Consider the following 20,613-nt stretch of genomic DNA (forward strand, 5'->3'; position numbering starts at 1 on the left):
TTTAACAATATCACGTAGAGCATATGAGAAAACACTTTGGACATCAATATAACAAAATTTAAATTTATTTCTGATCCCCTAATTAAATTCAGTCTACAATTTTAATCCTTTATTTTTTATTTTACAATTTTAACCATCTATATTTTAAATTACAAATTTTAGTCTCTGTGAAATTGTCACCCAATAATTTTAAGACGATAACATAGTGTAACTTTGAATACCATTGGAGTCGACATGACAATAGTGTGGGGTTAACACCGTACTTGCCAAATGCACACATATGCTACTAACGTGGCTGTATTTTTTTTTTTATCAAGAGGAGAAGAAAAACAAAACAACTGAAGAAAACTATATTCTAAGTCGAATACACCCTAAGGCATTTGCAAGAGTATACAAATAGAGCTGAGCACGAGAAGCACCATATTTAGCTAACTACGTTGCACAGTTGTTCCCTTCTCTATGAAAAAATATGAACATGTCTGATATATATTACATAAGTTTAATTTTTTTAATATATTATATATATATATATATATATATATATATATTATAATTATATAATTTAAACAATTATTTATTTTTATATGATATATTCATTATTAGTTGAGGTAAAGAATTACACAGTTGAAAATTAACGAAATTAAAATTTTAAAGTCATAATTTATTTAATTATCTAAATTGATCTCTTAAATCATCAACTTAGAATTTCTAAGTTGTAACTAGTATAATTAAGTTAGATTGAATTGTTAGATCATCGAAATTATAATTTTTAAATCATATTTAGTCTAAATAGTGAATATTGAAATGTTGGATTATTGAAATTTAAATTTTTATATCATAATCAATCTAATTGATTAAGATTTAACTATTAGATTATTAAATATAAATATTAAGTTATAGTCCTTCTAATTAGTAAATATAGAAATGTGGAATCATCAAATATAAATTCAATATGACTTAAAAACTATAATTTTGATGATTTCATGGTTTAATCATAACAAATTAGACTAACTATAACTTCGAAATTTAAATTTCGACGATACAAAAATTCAATATTAACTAAATAGGTCAACTATGAAGTAGAAATTATATTTTTTATTATGAAATAGTTCAATCTTGATTAGTTAAATTGACTATGACTTGTAAATTTAAATTTTGACACTTTAATATATGATTCAATCTTAATTGAATAGACTAACCAGGACTTATAAATTCTATTTTTGACAATCTGATGGTTCAATCTTAACAAGTTAGACTAACTATAATTTATAAATTGTAATTTTGGGGATCCAACAATTCAATATTAACTAATTATACTACATTGAGTACAACTTATAAATTTAAATTTTGACGATACAATTGTTCAATCTTAACTAATTAGACTAACTATGACTTATAAAATTTAATTTCAATGATCAAATGGTTCAATTTTAACTAATTAGACTAATTTTGACTTAAAATTCTAATTCAAATTATCCAACAATTTAATCTACCTTAATTATGATCGAGAAGTTATAATTTTGACGATATAATATTTCAATCCTAACAAATTAGACTAAATGTGGCTAATAAATTATAATTTTCATAATCCAACTGATCAATTTTTACTAATTAGATTAAATATGATAGAGAATTATAATTTAAATAATCGAACAGTTCGATTTTAACTAATTAAACAAATTATGACTTCGATGATCCAACCGCTCAAACTTAACTAATTAGACAAACTATGACTTTAATATTATTGTTTAGACGATTTAACAACTTAATCTTAACTAATTTAATAAAGTGTGACTCTAAAATTTTAATTTTGATGATTCAACAGTTCCATTTCTTTCTTCGACTAATACTTACTATATAATATATAAATGAATAAATATTTAAATTATATACTAATTTTAACGATCAACCGATTCAATCTTAACTAATTAGACTAACCATGATTAAATTCTAATTTTGACAGTTCAATTGTTCAATGATAACTAATTAGACTAAATATGACTCAAAAATTATAATTTAAACGATCCAAACGTTCGATCTTAGCTAATTATACTAAATATGTCTTATAAAATCCAATTTTGTTGATCCAATTGTTTGATTTTAACTAATTAGACAAAAATATGACTTATAAATTATAACTTCGAGGATCAAACTGTCTAATCTTAATTAATTAAATTAACTATGACTAAGAATTTTTAAGTTTGATGATCCCACAATTCAATATTAACTAATTAGACTAAATATGAATTATAAATTTAAATTTCGACGATCAAACAGTCCAATATTAACTAATTTGACTAGCTATTACTTATAAATTATAATTTCAATGGTCCAACAGTTGAAATTTAACTAATTAGATTAAATATGATTTATAATTTGTAATATAAATGATCAAATGGTTTAATAAAACATAATGAAACTAAATATCTCTAAGAAAATCGAATTTCAATTATCCTATAGTTCAATCTAACCTAATTACACTTAATATGATTGAGAAATTATATTTTTGATGATCCAATATTTAGTCTTAACTAATTAGATTGACTATGATTTATAAATTTTAGTTTTACATATTCAACCGTTCAATCTTAAATTATTAAATATGACTTAGAAACCCAGTTTTCAATTATCTAGCGTTTCATTTTAACTTAATTATACTAATTATGATTGGAGAATTTTAATTTTGATAATTCCACGATTTAATCTTAACTGATTAAACTCACTATGACTTATAAATATAGATTTTGACGATTCAATTGATCAATATTAATTAAATAGAATGACTATAACTTATAAATTTAATTTTCAATGATCCAACAATTTAATCTTAACTAATATAACGAAATAAATCATAGAAATTTAAATTTCGATGATCAAACAATTTCATCTTAACTATTTTTAAACTAATTATAACTTAGAAATTTAAATTTTGATAATCTAAAAGTTTATTTTGAACTAATTAGACTAAATAAGTCATAGAAATTTAAATTTCGATGATCCAACAATTCAATTTTAACTATTTATATTAACTATGACTTAAATATTTAAATATTGACGATCTAACGGTTTAATCTTATTTAGTTAAAATCACTTTGACTTAGAAATTTAAATTTCGATGATTAAGCGATTTAATCTTATCTATTCAAACTAACTACAACTTAAAAACTAATAACTTGATATATATATATATATATATATATATACTCGCGCGATTATACTTTTCTGTTGTTTTTTATAAATATTATACATTTGACATAATTATTCACGCGGTCTCTTAACTTAATTTCAGATAACACTTTAATTTTTTATCTTTTATTTTTTCTCGATTTGGTCTTTTATTTAATTTTAAGTAAACAGTTTGATCTTTTATGTTTAAAATATTAACAATTTTATTATTTTTTTTTTTACAAAAATTTATCAAAATTTTCAAACAAAACTCATAAAATTAATTATCATATTCAATTTAATGCAAATTTTATTAAATTTATAACTCAAATCTTCAAATAAATGACCAAATCGAAAAAAAAACAAAAATAAAAAACAGAAGTGTTATATAAAATTAAGTTAAGAGATCGTATGATAAATTGTACATATACTTTTCTATTAGTTTAATGTTAAAGGACTAATATTATACTTTTTGATAAATAAAATTGGACAAATATAGTATATATTATATTATCTCACATTTTTTACAAGAAACTCTGGCTTAATGTTAAAAGACTATTATTTGAGGACTAATATTAGTTTAATTTTAATTGACTTAAAGACTCAATTGCAATATAAAAATGAGTATATGCACTAGCTGAAGTAACTCTAGGTCCTTTCCCAACATTTGGAAATAAATAAGGGCGCCAACCTAATAAGGCATTGAATTTGAAGTTAATCCAATCAAGCATACTATTCTCTTTTACAACTTTATATGTATTATTATAAAATATAATTGAAATAGGATGTGATGAAAAGTTAAATTTTTTAAAATGTCATGTTAAACATCAAAATAAAATATAGTTTAATTTACTTATTAACTCGTTAGTCTATTTAAATATATATTTGATTATTTATTTAAATATGTTAAAATAAAATAGATTTTTAAGTAAATATATATGTTATACGAGACTTTCATCAAAGTCATAATTGGACTTAAAAAGTAAGCATACAACAAACCACATGTCAAATTTAGACCTTTAATTTTTTTGCAGGTCTAACTCTCTTACAAAACCTAAACCAACTTAGCCTATTTTCACTCCTAGTGAGAATGATCCTATATTAGAGTATGATTATAATAAAATTCCACAAAAATACCTCTATAAAAAGTGTTGAATTTGGTGATAATCTCCATAAACTCCTTACTTAAAAAATATTTTCAACAAAAACAAATTTTTTGATTCCAATGAACACCACACCTAAATAGAAAAACAAAAAACACCTTATGAATAAATCATAGATTAAATACTCCTTACATCATGTGTTTTTTGTTTTGTTTTTGTAATTTATAATAAATAGTACAAATTAATTGTTTCATTTTAACAGTAAACTAATAAAACAATTTAAATTATTAACAAATTTAATATTATATATAGAGGATGATGTAGTACTTTTTTTGGGACAATAACAATAATAACAATTTCCATTTAATCCTATCTAAAGTGATAAGTTTTTGTAGAATTATTTTACAACAAAAAATCTTGTCTCTTTTTTTCTTTGGAAAAAATTTATCTCCATTAAACTAGCATATAATTAAATTAGAGAATAATTTTTATACACATTCCTTATAAATTAAAGTACTAAAATTCATAGTCAATCAGTTAAAATTATTTATATATATAAAAGTAAAATATTATTTATAATTTAAATGAAATATATTTTTTTTATATGAGAGAGGATGATTTTATAATGTAAGTTACGTTTAAAATGTAGGATTTATACATGTCATTTATTTACAAAGAATTTATACATATTTTATGAAAACTACATCTAAAGATACATCTACTAATATATATATATATATAGTTTTTTTTTTTATTTATTTATAAAAGATCTATATTTACTTTACATAATTTTAATATTTGTTTTTCATAAAAGATTATGATTCTTTTATCAAAACTAATTCTAAAATAATTCCCATGATTAAATATATTGAAGTTTAAGTTAAATACTTTTTGATTAAGTGTGAAATATTTTTAGTGATATATTTAATTGATTGTATATATAAATCAAAGAAAATAAATAAATAAAATCCTTTAAATACATTGATTATTCTGATATAGATTTTATTTTATTTTGTCTTCGTTGACGATTCACCAACCATCGCATCTCTCTCCCAATAACCCCTTGCGCGCGACGCAGACCCAACTCTCTTCTCTTTTCTCTCTCTCTCCTCGGCCAGAGGGAAAAGAATAATATTTTTTTTTTTAATTTTTAACCGTGATTTTTTATTTTTATGTTTGAGATACCATTGTTGAAGAGGCCACGCCTCCTTATCCTCAATCTCGTGCACCCTGACCAGGTATCTCTAATCAATTCGCTCTTCAATTTTAATTCTTAGTTTTTTTTTTCTCCTTTTTTATTTAGTATTTCTTATCGCATTTGTTCCTAGAAACCCGTCTTCCCGTCCGCATTATTATGCTCAAATTCTGAAAGTAGGGTTTTTTATTTTAATTTTAATTTTTGATTTTTTTCCTCTCATTCCGTGCAGAGGGTTTCATGATAATGCCGTTTTCTAGGGTTTTCATTACGTGCTATGATTTTCATGTGCAGGTAGTGTTTTATACTTTGCTTTAATTCTTCAAGCTGACGCATTGTGCTAGCTCAGGTGGTGATTCTTGTTTTGAAGTTCTGTTTTTGTTAATCAGAGAGTGAAGGGTTAGTGGTAGTGTGCTAGATTTTTGAACGATTTGTTTTGTGATTGGGATGGGCTCGTGTGGTGAACCGGTAATCGTTGGTGATCCGGCACAATTGGAGCAGCCTTTGTGCTCGGGTTTTCCGGCACAGTTAGTTTCTGTGCAGGAGTCATGTTCAGAAGAACCTTGCGATGTTTTAGACGTATCTGGTATGGCGGATGGTTTTTTGGGAGAGGGTGAAGTGGGTTGTTCTGCAAGCTATCTTGATGTTATGGAGGGGTACGGAGATGCTTTGACAAATGAATGTGAAAATGATGATATGTCACAATTGGAGAAAACTGCTGAAGATGGTTGTTGGAATAGTTTGGGGATTTGTTCTGAGGACATTGAAGTTTCCGGTCTTAAAAGTGGTGGATTGTGCTTAGAAGGAAATTTTAAAGATGAAGGAAACCTTGACCTGCCGTTGGAGTCCATAACCTCAAATGATTTGCAGAAGCATTGGGCTGAACAGGGTGAGCAGAAGAATGGCAAGAACATTATGGTATTCTCGGTAGGAGATGATTTGACAGTCGTGGAAGGCAAAAACGATGGTGCTGATTTACTAGCTGGTGCTGTCAACTGTGTGCTTGATGTTGAGCATTCTGAAGTGCCTTTGGAATCAGATAGCTGGCCAAAGGCTGTGGAAAATTGTGATGCTTTAGATGGGATAGAAGCGAATTCTTGCAGGCAGATATCTTCTTCACTAAATTTTGAAGTGCCGTCAGGTGTCTTGTTTATAGATGCAAAAGTAGAGAGCACAAGTGATAAGCTACACGATCTAAAAAATGGCGAGGATTGTGACAGTACTTGTGATGAAAAGATAAGAGCCTTTGTTGATAAAGAAATCACTGTTAATTCATATGTACAAGCGTCGTCCTCACCAGATACAAAAGAAGAGAGCACAAGTGATGAGCTACATGACCAGAAAAATGGTCAGGATTATAAAAGTAGTTGTGAAGAAAAGTTAAGAGCCTTTGTTGATAAAGAATCAACTGTTAATTCGTATTTACAAGCATCGTCCTTGCCAGATTTCCATAGGACCCTGAGGACTTCACCTGTAATTGATTCACAATGTCAGCCTACCTTGATGGATCCAGGGGGTGAATTGAAGAATGGCATACTGCAAACAGAAGATAATTTCTGTACATTGAAGGATTGTTCTGCAGATGGAAATGCCAACTCTACCATTAGAAAACAATTTTATCCAGAATCAGGTCAGTCCTCTTTTGTTGTTCTCACCAATAGCTTTCCAAAGGATGCGCCGGATCTCCTTTCCAAGGGCGATGGTGCTTCCATCAACAATGATTGTGCTGTAGACAATCCTGGACAAACAAATAATGATGGAAAAGAAGATGTTGAAGTTGATCATATTACTGAAAACATACTGTTACCTTCTCAAAGGAGTCAAAGAACCAAATTTGGTAGTAAGACACAAACCAGGAAGGCTTCTAGAAAATCCAAGAACAAAGCCAGTATGACACATCGAGGTGGAGGTATGAATATGAACTTAGAGGCTGCTAGAAAGAAAAGAAGTTGTTTATGCAAACCGGCTCGTTCTTCTGTCTGGGGATCGCTTGGGAATATTGAACAGTTTTTTCAGCACGAAAACGAGCTGGAGGTTAGTGAAGCCATGTGCCAGAATGTGGTGAAAGCTAGAAGCAAGTTTCAAGGTGGGGAAATGATTAAGAATGCTACAAGTTCTAGCTCATTAAGTTCAGTTCAAAAGGATAATGTTCCAACTTCAACTACTCGTTTTCGTCTGAAGATCAAGTTTGGAAAAGAAAATGCTTTACGTTGCTCAAACGTCTTGATTCCGGAGTCTGTTGGTGGCTTGGCTTCTGCTTCCTACTTGGAGTCGGACCCAGGTTCTCGGAAAGTAGCCAGCAATTCTGCAGATAAATTTTCTGAAGCATTGGCTTTAAGCAATTTAGAATCATTCAGAAATGACCTGGACAAGGATTTTGTTGTTCTAAATGGACAAATTGTAAATAGCCAGTTAGAAAATTCTAAAATAACGGAGAAGTCAGATGAGGATGCAGTGGAACCATGTCATGCAGGTCCTCCAGAGAAAGTGGTTGAAGCATTAGTTAAGCCAATTAATAATTCAGTTATAGATCCCGGAACGTCACCTGATTCAGAAGTCATTGATTCAATTCCTGACGTCCAGGTTGGAGAAAGACATGAAGATGTACATTTTTCTGTGTTAGGTTCTTCTAAGGAGTTAAATTCTCATATGGACGTTACCTTCAGGAATAGAGGGAAGAAGAAAGACAAGCTTATTTATTCAGGCAATTGCATCACTGAAGATGGATCACAAGGTCAACCAGGGAATAATAGAGCTAAGCATTCGAAGAATCACAGACGTAAGAGAACCTCCAGTGATGTGGTTAGCTCTTTAGAATTGCCTATTTCCACTGAGCTAAGCAAATCTGTAAAGAGTAAAGAATTGTCTGCAGAATCATCGCCCCTTTCTGGAGATATTGTACTTGGAGGCCCTATGGAGTCTTTGAAAGTTAAAAGTCATGCGATAGTCAAGACAGCTGGCAAATCATCTGCTGACCATGGTTTTACTGAACTCCAGGGTTCAAAAAATTTACCGTCTTCTACAAGACCTTGGGGTCGTAAACTACCTAAAAGTCTTGAACCTAGAAAAGTTAGCAAGGGTAAATCCAAAGCTTCTGACTCGACAAGCAGGAAAAAGCCTACTTCTAGGCCCAAGGAGAGACAGAAAGAGCCAATTAACAGAAGTGAAGTAAAGGGAAAAGATGTCTCTCTCAAAGTTACATGTGAAGTGGAAGATCACCCACATCCAGGTAGCTTTATATGTCAGATAGACTGCATTATATTGTGATATTATTATTATTATTATTATTATTATTATTATTATTATTATTATTATTTTATTATTATTATTACTATTGCATTTAGAATCATCTTTGACATATCTCGTTTCCTTCTTGACCATCTAAGTGTTGCTTTCTATCGTTATTTCTTAATCTTACACCTTGGTTGCAATTGAACATTTTTGGTGTCATGTCAGCAGATATAGTTGGAAATCATAAGTTGGCTGGTGTTGGAAAAATTAATACCGGTGACAACAGAGTACCAGTCAGTGTGTCTAATTTGGACGTGATGCCTGGTTTTGGTTTGGAAGAACAGCAGCAGTCACCTCGTAATGCATGGGTGAGTTGTGATGACTGTCACAAGTGGCGGCGCATTCCAGCTTTGCTTGCAGACCAGATTGATGAAACTAACTGCACCTGGTATACAACGTTTTGTTCATATTACTCATTATCATTTTTCTGTAATTCTGGAATAGAAGCTGAAGAGGAAGAATATATAAACATGTATTTGTGTGAAAGGGTTAGTTTAGAAACAGATGTTTTTTCACAATTCACTTAGTTCTAATTAATCGAGTATGATAGATCAATTGTTGCCTGGCTTTCAATTACAAGTTTTAATTTTCCTGGTCTTGATTCATATATGTTAATTTTTTTACATGTAGAGGTACATAAGGTAAATACTGTTTCCATATGATTCCCTGTTTCTTTTAAAAACTTGCATCCTGTCATGGATGATTTTCTTTTCAAGGACTTGCAAGGACAGCAGTGATAAAGCCTATGCTGATTGTGCTATCCCTCAAGAAAAGTCAAATGCAGAGATTAATGCAGAGTTAGGATTATCAGACGCCTCTGGTGAAGAAGATGCATATGGAAACTCCAAAACTCATAAGGAGTTGGAATATCAACTGCCTTTGGGTGTGTTTTTTAGCTAGAAAGTGTTTCTTATTAACAGAACTAACATTGAAGCTAGACTACTTTAGCCTCTTAGGAATGCCATTTAATCTTCCTTGCTGTCTAATGTTCACTTTGCTTTATCCATTGCAGTTTCCCAAGAGTCAACTTTTACCCGCATTTTCACAAATGAATTTCTGCATCGTAACCCAAGAACTCAGACTATTGATGAGGTACCAGATTGTTATAATTTTTTGTTTGTTACTTGTAATCATCATATCACATTATTTGGTTCAGTCAAATTGGTTTTTGCATACACGTGATCATGTTGGGTTGACAACGTACTCCCTCCGAACTCAAATATAAGCAAAAAAACAAGTACAAGTTATATTTGGTGGATTAAAATATAAGCGAATCCTAACTCACTTCATCATATTTAATGTTATCATTCTAAAATATTCTTTAATTAATCTTCTCATGAAACAAATTCTCATAAAAATTAAATGTAGAGAAAGGGCTGTTTAGAGAATTCAGTTATATATATATATATATATATATATATATTTGTTTTTAATACATCAATAAATTAAATGATGTCAACTAACATTTTTAATTAGTGTGCAGTTGGTTACTTTTGCTTATATGAGTCCAGAAGGAGTACAAGTAAAAATTAGTCACGTTAGATTGCTTTTTAGACTTGCGGAAGGACTGAGAGCTCTGATAAGCAAATGTTCTTTCTTTCTTTGTTATTTACACGTGCATTATTTTTTTGAATTTGTCTCCTCCAAAGTGAGTAAAGTGTAAAGTGAGAAATTCAATACTACCTTTGTTCGTAATTATAGGATCCATTGATCAAATAACGAGAATTAAGAAAGTTGATAGTAGTATTAAATGTGTTGACAATTGATATTGTTTTTACAATTTTATCCTTCTTTAGAGAGAATTAGTAAATGTTTGCATTATAGTATTTATCTTTGGTTGCAGAAAAAGATGTAATTAATAAGAGGTATCTATGTTGTCAGTCACGTATAGCTCCGCGGAGCGCCCAACTCCGAAAATGGGACAGCGGGATGACCGCTATTGTGAAAGACCAAAAAACTGTATATAAACTAAACATAAAATCCAAACAGTAGACACAAATATTAAAAAATAGCAAAAATAAAATGCACAAAAATAAAGGGGTAATCATAGTACTTCATATTTCATAACCAAAATGTAACATTATAATCAAGATCTAATAGTAATCAAAAATAGTGGAAGAATAAGAAAAACAGAGGAAGAAAAAGAGGAATAAGAAAAAACTAGAGGAAGAAGAACTGAAGAAGAAACGAGAAGAAGGGCAAGAAGAAGAAACGAGAAGAAGGACAAGAAGAAGCAAAGAGAAGAAGGACAAGACGAAGAAAAGAGAAGAAGAGCAAAAACAGAGGAAGAATAACAAGAAGAAGAAGGATCGTGGCAGTTAACTGGAGGAGCAGAAGAAGAAAGGTCAAGAAATAATATAATAATAGGGATTTGGGTGTGAAAAGACTCGAATGCCCTTAATGAAATTAAAAAAATTCAACAAAACCTGTAAAAATAGAGTAGCGGGTCATGGATCCAGGTTGGGGCACGACGCTTCAGCGCGTTGGGGTGCTATTCGCGGCCACATTTGCAGCAATCGGTGACGGCGGTTTCACGGCCAGACATGCCGCGGGGACGACGTCCGGCGCACCGTAGCGCTGCTATTGACAACAGAGAGATGTATGTTAGTAAAGAAATAATTAATGCAGTTGAAAATTCAAAGAGTGTCTTGTCAAAAGGGACAAAATCTTCTCAGGAGGGTTTTATATTTAGGGATTGAAGTAGTAATTGTTATTTTCAATAAACTCATTATTTGTTATGATGTATCTATAGTATCCACCTTTGGTTTGTTTGTCAATGTTTGATATTAAATGTCTGATCCTTATTTTTTTAAAAATTCTTTTCCCTCATATTCTTCTAAGTTTCCCTCCTTTTAATAATAGTTTTACCCTGAACACATTGGGTATATGATTATGGCAATCCATCTGAAATCTGAATCCAAGTGTATCACCACAAATAGCATATACCTTAATATTCTCGAATTCTTTTGGACTTGTGTACAATGGAATAATGGATGTGATTTGCAGAGGATGGATGATTATCGGCCCTAAATTATTTATGAGGAGCAATTGTATGCTTTGCATAAGTAATGTAATTACTACATATATGGCTTTCTCATTTTTGCTCTCACATCAGTTGCTGATAGTTAGGTTTCAATTAAGCTTTCAGAATTTGGAAATTTGCCCATCAATTTGATATCTCTTACTCGTTGTACCTCTGAACTTGTAGGTAATGGTTTGCCATTGCAAGCCACCTCGAGAAGGCAAGATGGGATGTGGGGATGAATGTCTAAACCGGATGCTTAACATCGAATGTGTGCAAGGAACTTGCCCATGTGGGGACCGTTGTTCCAATCAGCAGGTTTATAAGCTACACATTTTCTTCTAAAAATATACCAGTATCAGGCCTTGCCAATGAATGTGATTTATATGTTCAATTTCAGTTCCAAAAACGCAATTATTCCAGACTGAAGTGGTTTAAATGCGGGAAAAAAGGTTATGGACTGAAGGCACTTGAGCGTGTAGCTGAAGGCCAGTTTATTATTGAATACGTTGGAGAGGTGACGTGGACAATACTTTTGTTCCTTTGTATTATATTCCTATATCTATGTAAATTTTTTACACATTATTTTATTTTGATATTTTTTGTTTTGAAGCTGCACCTCGAATTTTTGTAATCATACTTGTGGTTTGGTTTCTTTATTAGCTGAAAATTTAGGGGGAGGAAGGATTAAATTTACCTTTAACAGAATCATAGGTGAAAGTCAAGTCAGATTTGTATTTCTCCACTTTATTCTTCCTCATTTCTTTCTTCCCTCCTAGATATTCTTGTTAATCCTCATCCTTCTGTCATTTTCTTTTTGCCGCTGAAAAGAATGTGACTTATGCTGCAGATTAATTGAATTGTTTTGAAAATAAGTGAGGAATGGAGTGATTTAGTTTAAGTTGACCACTACCATGCGTCATTGAGATTAAGGAGAGATAGTATGATCTATTTCTTTTTGAGCAATTGATTTTATTCTTTAAATAGTGGTGAAGAGCCATTGCAGATTTTAGGTGAATAGTGATCAAAGAATATTATATTGATCTCTAATGTTGTTTGCGCAAATCATTGCCCGTTAAGTTCATAAGAATATCTGGTTTATGTTTTAAACAGGTGCTTGACGTGCATGCATACGAGGCACGCCAGAGAGAGTATGCTTTGAAGGGTCATAGACATTTCTATTTTATGACCTTGAACGGCAGTGAGGTATGACTTTAACTTACATCTGCATACTTAATGGAAACAATTTTATTTGTTTTTACCTAATAAGAAATTCGTATTTGTTATTTTTAGTGGTGCTGAGATCTTTGTTGCCTAATTGAGAGTTGTGACTTGTCTAGTTGATTCAACTAGATATGTTATTGTTGTCGTTAGTATTAATTTTTCCAGATATTCAATTAGTTATTTACTTCTATTTTTACATTCGCATCTCTTTATTTACAGGTGATAGATGCAAGTGCAAAAGGAAATTTGGGGCGTTTCATTAATCATAGTTGTGATCCTAATTGTCGGACAGAAAAGGTGAATACATTGTAATCTGCATTCTTTGTAGTTTTCTAAGTAAGGTGAATATATATTATTATGATATTAGAGACACTTAATTTTTTGGCATTTTCGTTGGGAACTATATTCATGCTATTAGCGTATACATGTATTGCAAATTTTAACATGCACTGTTGTCATTATCTTGCATTCTTATTAATATTATAATAGGCAGTATGGATTTGTACTTTTCTAGAACAAATCCTTAATGTCATTTTGTACAGTGTCTGGACCATGAAATTCAGATTTCTTCTCTTGTTTTCATGTCACTTGACCTCGTGTTCTATCCTTTTTTCAACAGTGGATGGTGAATGGAGAAATCTGTATTGGACTGTTTGCATTGAGGAATATCAAGCAGGTGTGCTTTCAGCCTCCACTTATTACTTTCATGTGATTTTGTGTCTTTGAAACAGTTATGTCATTTTGTTTTCCTGTACGTGTATGCATTATGATTATTAATCATGCAGGAAAATGTGATTTTGTTTACTTAGTTTCAGACTAGGAGTCTGAAAACAATTGAATTTCCCACCCCCTCCTCTACCCTCGAAATAATATGAATGTTTGGTCTTTTAAGTCACACTTATTCATAGAAATCCTTAGTTGAATTGAGAAGGCTTTTATTAATGCTTGTGGCACTTTCTCTTTTTTCCCTGTAGTTTTGTGTAGAGTCCAGGTGTTTGAACATTCCATTCTAACAAAAATACTCAGATGTACTTTATTTCTCACTTGTCCTGGCCAGTGCTAGTCAGTACCCTGGTTATGCTATGTTGTTTTTTATATTTAATTTGCAAGAGAGAAAAAAGTGTTTGCTTCATGCTTTGTTTAACTATTCTTGTAGATACATGTAAATTTGTTTCCAACCCAGAATCATTTGTGAATGTTGTTAGATATAAAGCAATTCATGCAGTTAATAAAATAGATCAATTTGAATTCTAATTATCTTTTATATGATATATACAATGTCTTTAAACTTTGAAAAGATTAGTGGTGAGGATTTTTGGAGGGTGGGTTAGATGACATGTGTTGGTTGTATGGAGGCTTGGAGGTCTTATTTCCTTATATTCTGAATTTGGAATGTGAAACTTAGCTGTTTATTCCTTTCTTTGGCTGTAAGCATGTATGAGAATTATTTCGTGGCAAGCTGAATTTTGTTTTCCACCACCTTCCCCAGGATGAAGAATTGACATTTGATTACAACTATGTAAGGGTTTTTGGTGCTGCTGCCAAAAAGTGTTATTGTGGTTCACTTCACTGTCAAGGATATATAGGCGGTGCGGATCCAAATAACGGTGAGCTTATAGTTCAAGGTGAATCAGATGATGAATTTCCAGAACCTATGATGCTTTCTGAAAATGGTGAAATTGACGACAGCGTACTCATGCCCAAATGCATTGATAGTGTTAATACAAAGTCTTCTAGGCATTTAATAACAGACAGGGATGTATTGGACAAGTGTACAACTGCTATATGTGCAGATGGTTCTCCAGAGGAAGACAGTTCTACAAACCCTGCCTCTGCTGTTTCCCTGTTGCACAGTTCAGTTGAAGTGGAAGACTCAAAAAGCAATTTACCATCTTCTGATCGAATAGAAGAAATTTCTCAACAAATAGAGGATACAACAAGCAAACCCATGCCTGCTGACAGCAAAGAATTGCCGAATTCTACTGATAGTAATAGAGAATCCAAATCTGAAATGGTTGAAGTCGGGAATGATTTTTCACAATCACATCTGCTTGTGAAGACTCCTCGACTAAATGCTTCTGTTAAAAAGGGTAAGGTAAGGGCTAATGCTGCAAATGCCCTTACAGCCGAGGTGGCGGCCCCTCGATTGCCAGTATCATCTATCAAAAACAAAAAAGTAGAAGGTTCTTCCAATGGACGGTTTGAAGCAGGTTTGTCATCGTTATTTATTATAGTAATAACATGCTTATTAAAATAGGTTATAATGGATACATCTTTTCCTTAACTGCAGTTCAGGGGAAACTTAATGAGTTGCTGGATGGAAATGGAGGAATAAGCAAAAGAAAAGTAAGTACTCTATATATTCCAAGTAGGTACATATATTTGAAAGCTTGTCCATGTATGTGGGATTTGGTGTTTTTTCCTTCACTTCATATCTATGTACCTGTAAAAAAGCAAGAAACTTCAACCAATACTGATGTAGTATCTTAAATTTATGTTTGTTGTATTGTATAATCAATTAGACAATTATGTATTTCCTTTATTCAATTTTGTTTCTTTATGCCTTATTAGTGGAATTAGTATTGGGCTTGCTACTTGGGCAGTTTTATGATTGCTCAATTTTCACCATTTGACTCACCCCACCCTTTTTTTGTCACAGGATGCCACCAAAGGCTACTTGAAACTTTTGCTTCTCACCGTGGCATCAGGCGATAGAAGCAATGGTGAAGCAATTCAGAGGTCCTCTCTTTGCCTTTTTCCTCTTAATTAGTTTACTCTTACTTCATTAAGCACATATTATAGTTATACAGACTTGTAGTAGACTTGTTCATTGTTTCAGGGCATGTAAATACTTGCTAAAAGAAATTTTAATCTTTTGGTTGCAGTAACCGAGATCTTTCCATGATCCTTGATGCTCTTCTGAAAACAAAATCGAGAGCCGTGCTAAATGATATTATTAGTAAAAATGGTAATCTATACTTACATTGTATTTAATGCAGTTTTCTCCCTTATATCAGGAATTAGACTCATCACACCTTTGGCTAAAGTAACTATAATATTGGTTTTCAGGTTTACAGATGTTACATAAGATCATGAAGCAGTATAGGCAAGACTTCAAAAAAATTCCAATACTACGAAAGCTTCTTAAGGTGCTTAGATGGGAAACTGCTGATATTTTAGTTCTTTGTTATCTTCATTTTTCCTGAGAGATTATGTATATTTCAATCCATTTCAAATTATTGCATTGCATGTCATTGAACAAAAATACCATATTGTTGGCCCTATTCCAAAAGAGTATTAAAAGATTATGGAACACGTGTCTAAACAACTTTCTTTTACAGGTCTTAGAGTACCTGGCAGCAGGCAAGATTTTGACTCCTGAACATATCAATGGTGGTCCTCCTTGTCATGGAATGGAGAGGTCAGTAAATTTCAAATTTTATCCCTTCTCCCCAAATTTACGAAAGCAATTGATTTTTTTTTTGATTAATTAGGTAACAGTTTTAAATTTGGCTTTTTCTCCATAACCTATTTTGTTTGGACTATTATGATCGATGCAAGGTACAAAAAGTCAAAAATTATGTTTTTTTTAGAGCTTAGAAGTATGATATGCGTTACTTTAATGTTTCCCATTCCATATTTTCCTGAGCATAGGGAACGTAATTCTGATTATTTATTGTATTCTTGATCCTGGAATAAATGAAAAAGTATGGGCTGTTTCTAACCCCTAATATCTTAGTACTTGAGATTATTTCAAGTATGATGACCTAAAGATATTTTAGACAACGGGATGATGTAGAACTTATATAAAATTGGTATTTTACTAGTACAACTACACTTAAAAGAGTAAGCATTATATTGATGTGGCATTTTTTGTTCAGTATCCATAAGTATATAGTATTCCTGTTGTGCTTAAAATATGGAAGAATGTGCCAGTCTTCAAATTGCTTTCGTTTTTGTTTTCTGACTTGAACAAATGCTGTGATGATTTCTCCCTGCAAATTAATTACACAAATATCTTTGGTATAACTTAGTTGGAACTATTCTATTTCTCTATAAGTTCATATTCTTTTACTAATAATTAGATTTATGTTCAGGTTTAGGGATTCAATGCTGTCTCTGACAGAGCATGATGATAAACAGGTATTGCCACGCTCACTTATTGTATATTGATTTTAACTTAGTCAAGTCATGTGTATAATCGTTTCCCAATATATGCTGTTAGATAACTTTTTTAGCCATGGTTGTATCTGTTTTTTGGCCTGGTGGGAATGGGGTGCTGTTATTTTTGTTGCTTTTTATTCTGTTTTATGGGTAAGAAGTTGAATATTTTCACTGTTGTTTGCACATGTAGGTCCATCAAATTGCTCGAAGCTTCCGAGACAGATGGATTCCAAGACATGGCAGAAAACATGGCTATATGGACAGGGATGATAACAGGATGGAATCTCACAGAGGTTTCAACTCCAACAGATTTTCAGTATCACACAGTCATAGGCACGAGCAGGGATTAAGACCTAAGGAAGCAACTGATTGTGGTCAGCAGCCAATGCTTGTGGCAACAGTAGACGCGCGTGCCCAGGAGGGCTGCTCTACACCATCTTTGGATGGAGTTGAGATCAACGGGGCAAAAAAACGTAAGCGCAAAAGCCGATGGGATCAACCAGCAGAAACAAATTCATATTCTGATGCTATCATTAGTTCTATTAATGAAAGCCAGAACGTTCATGAAGAAGTTCCACCCGGATTCTCATGTCCAATACGTTCATTAAACAGTGCACTAAACTCTGGTACTCCTGCTTTGCAAAATGCAAGCCATTCTGGATGCCCCCCAAGTTTAGTTATTGGTCAGCCAAAAGAGAAATTCAATTCTCGTTTGCCTGTCTCATATGGATTGCCATGGTCTGTTGCGCAACAATATGGAACTCCTCATGCTGAAATCACAGGGTGTTGGATCACTGCTCCTGGCATGCCTTTCAACCCGTTTCCTCCATTACCCCCATATCCACGGGATAACAAAGACTGTCAACCTTCCAGTATGGAAATTGATCAGCCTGCTGAAGTTAAGCAATCGGACGCCACTGGTCCGGTTAATTGCTGCTCAGATGATATGATTCCCAGCACAACTGGTGCTAACTCTGAAGACACGAACCTTCAATGTGAGGATGCTAAACATGACGCTAAGCGATTGAAGGGTGATGATTCTGATGATTTGGGAAAGAAGTACTTTAGACAGCAGAAATGGAATAATTCAAAAATACATCGAACATGGTTCAAAAGGGATGCATGGAAATGTAATGGGAACAGCTCTAGTGGTGATATTTGCAGTATAGATGTAGGAGATGTGTCAAAAGAATCAAAAGTTACTAGTTATTCAGAGGAGGATGAAATCTGTAGAGAGGAGAAAGGTGGAAAATAATATTTATTAGAATTCACAGCAGCAAAAATCATTACTGTTCACAGGAAAAAAAGAAATTGTTTTTGTTTTCTTTTTTCATCCATATACATTAATGTACTGTCAATTCATTTGTTCCTGGATCTATTATTCAATGAAAATTTTATTAAATTTCAGCATTTCTCCACTTTCAAGGATGAATATGTAAGTCCAAATGAGTCTTGGTCCATGATGAACGAATTTCTAGTAGCCATTGTCATATTAATCATGTATTTACATCAATGGTTATTAGAAATTTATTATCTGTGGACGAAAGCAAACTTATTTGAACCAAACTACTCTCCCCACTTTCTGCACTATACCTGGCGGCTGCTGTTCTTCTGAATACTGATCGCTGTCCAAACCTTGAAGAGGTACGTGTTTCTATGGACTTAATCGCAGAAAATGGAAAACCTGTGACCGATGAATTTGCATTTCCATTTAATGGACTGAAGCTGAAGGGTTGTGGGAGGGGGAAGTGTTGTCCCTTTTCAGAGTGATAGAGATATGAATGTGGTGCCTAGAGTTGTAAAGTGATATTACTCATTATTTTTATTTAAAAATTCATAAAAATAATGAATTAACGCCGTTGCTATTAAATACTTCTGCCTGATTTATTATTTGAACTCAGATCAGTTATTTACCTAATGTCTCTTTCATCTGATGATCTAGTATCTATTCATCCATTTGCTATTTATATATGTATATGCATGGATGCGTAGTCCAAAAGCTTCAAAATTGTAGTCGTACATCTAAATAAGATGGAATGTTTTGATTTTATGATGGCTGTTATATTTTCCACATCTTTTTGGGTTTTGCTATCTAGTTGGTGACAACGTGATTTATAATACACAACGATGATAATTTAAATTCAGTTGTTGATGTAAAATTCTCATTGCTGAATAATTTATAAATAACTCAGTTATAAGATTTTGAGCTTGGAGCCTTCTCCTGCCTCTGGTGAGTCTACATAACAAGTGTCCAATGGAGTCTACATAACATTCAGTCTTTTAGTTCACTATATTTTTTTAAAAAAACGAATATTTCTCCTTCCTTGATTTTTTTAATTAGCATCAATTGAACACGTGTTAATAAGATTTCTCCTTTCCGGTTGTTTGAAGCAGAGATAACTCTCCAAACTATTTGAGGTGATATTTGTAGTGGTGTATCTACTATATACTTTGTTTTATCCATGTGATAAACCCCTTATTTACATCATTCAATGAATTCAACTATTAAATTTATGAGTGTTTAATACACCATTTTCAAGTGTCACCTTCTTTATGAAAAATACAAAAGAAAAGTGTTAAATGGCCATAGGTTTTACCTTCCAAAGAAAATGGATTCTGGGATCAGTTTGATATGGTAAAATGAACTGATACAAGAACAGAGGAAACTTTTAAAAGCTCTCAGTTATGATGAATGATAATATGTTAATCATGTTTTTCTCCAAGAAATTACGATGTTTTTCACAATCATGTCCTATAAGTAAGAGATAAATTTTGTATTTTTTCTTGTAATTTGTCTCCTTTTTTATGAAAGCTAAATTCATTAAGCATGATGCGCAACAGGTGAAGACATTTGATCAGTAATAAAGGGAGGACAAAGATATATTACAGGTGAAATTAAGTGATCATCATTACCTCTTATTGTCTCTAACCACTTTTTTGTAGCTTTTAATAGTGTTACACATACCAAAACTAGTGTTACACTAACAAGCAGCAATCCTTACTGGAAGGTATTGTTCCAACTTCCAATATCATATACACATTGCATGGAAATTGCTAATTGATTGAATACACAAATTTGCCTCTTCTTTAGACAATGAAGGAAGATGGCAAAAATGGATTGTTTCATTCTAGAATAAGTGCAAGCTTAGCTCAGTACCTAATATCACCAAGCGGTAAGGGAGAAAGAAAAAAGAATTCCCCTTCTATTCCAAGAACAAGAAAAAAAATAAAAAAAGACAGAATATAGTTTCTCATAAATCAGAAAAAGTTCTTTCATGTATTTACTTATTCAACCAAACCATGGAACAAGATCCTAATACAAACCTCGCTAGTATCGCTTAAGCAAACTTCTAACACAAACAAAGCACCAAGTTTTTAACAATGTTTTGTGCTTTCTCCAACCGTCAAAATGTTTAGCAATCACCTTTATATAACTAGGCCTCTGCTGA

General features: G+C 32.0%; 2 protein-coding genes across 4 annotated transcripts in view; one reads left to right on the forward strand and one right to left on the reverse strand.

Annotated features, from left to right (window-relative positions):
• The first annotated feature begins 5,286 nt into the window (after positions 1-5,286).
• On the forward strand, positions 5,287-18,574 carry LOC101503412 (histone-lysine N-methyltransferase ASHH2). Of its 3 annotated transcripts, none has more exons than XM_004502483.4 (18): positions 5,287-5,506; positions 5,696-8,692; positions 8,920-9,142; positions 9,471-9,637; positions 9,767-9,846; positions 11,963-12,094; positions 12,177-12,293; positions 12,890-12,982; positions 13,220-13,297; positions 13,620-13,676; positions 14,490-15,210; positions 15,291-15,346; positions 15,660-15,739; positions 15,886-15,968; positions 16,070-16,149; positions 16,342-16,421; positions 17,098-17,143; positions 17,355-18,574. In XM_004502483.4, exons 2-18 carry the CDS (start codon positions 5,911-5,913, stop codon positions 18,417-18,419), a joined length of 5,940 nt encoding a protein of 1,979 aa, XP_004502540.1. In that variant the 5' UTR covers positions 5,287-5,506; positions 5,696-5,910; the 3' UTR covers positions 18,420-18,574. The 3 variants fall into 3 exon arrangements, with proteins under 3 accessions (XP_004502540.1, XP_004502539.1, XP_004502541.1); XM_004502482.4 differs by having other exon boundaries at positions 5,758-8,692; XM_004502484.4 differs by having other exon boundaries at positions 5,758-8,692; positions 8,923-9,142.
• A 1,771-nt stretch (positions 18,575-20,345) lies between these two features.
• Positions 20,346-20,613, reverse strand: part of LOC101504182 (glutathione S-transferase TCHQD) — a 3,377-nt gene continuing 3,109 nt past the window's right edge. The window contains exon 4 of the mRNA XM_004502485.4: positions 20,346-20,613. Within this exon, the coding sequence (XP_004502542.1) occupies positions 20,493-20,613 (121 nt within the window). The 3' untranslated portion in view covers positions 20,346-20,492.

Source organism: Cicer arietinum, chromosome 5, assembly GCF_000331145.2.
Source record: "Cicer arietinum cultivar CDC Frontier isolate Library 1 chromosome 5, Cicar.CDCFrontier_v2.0, whole genome shotgun sequence".
Classification (NCBI taxonomy): domain Eukaryota; kingdom Viridiplantae; phylum Streptophyta; class Magnoliopsida; order Fabales; family Fabaceae; genus Cicer; species Cicer arietinum.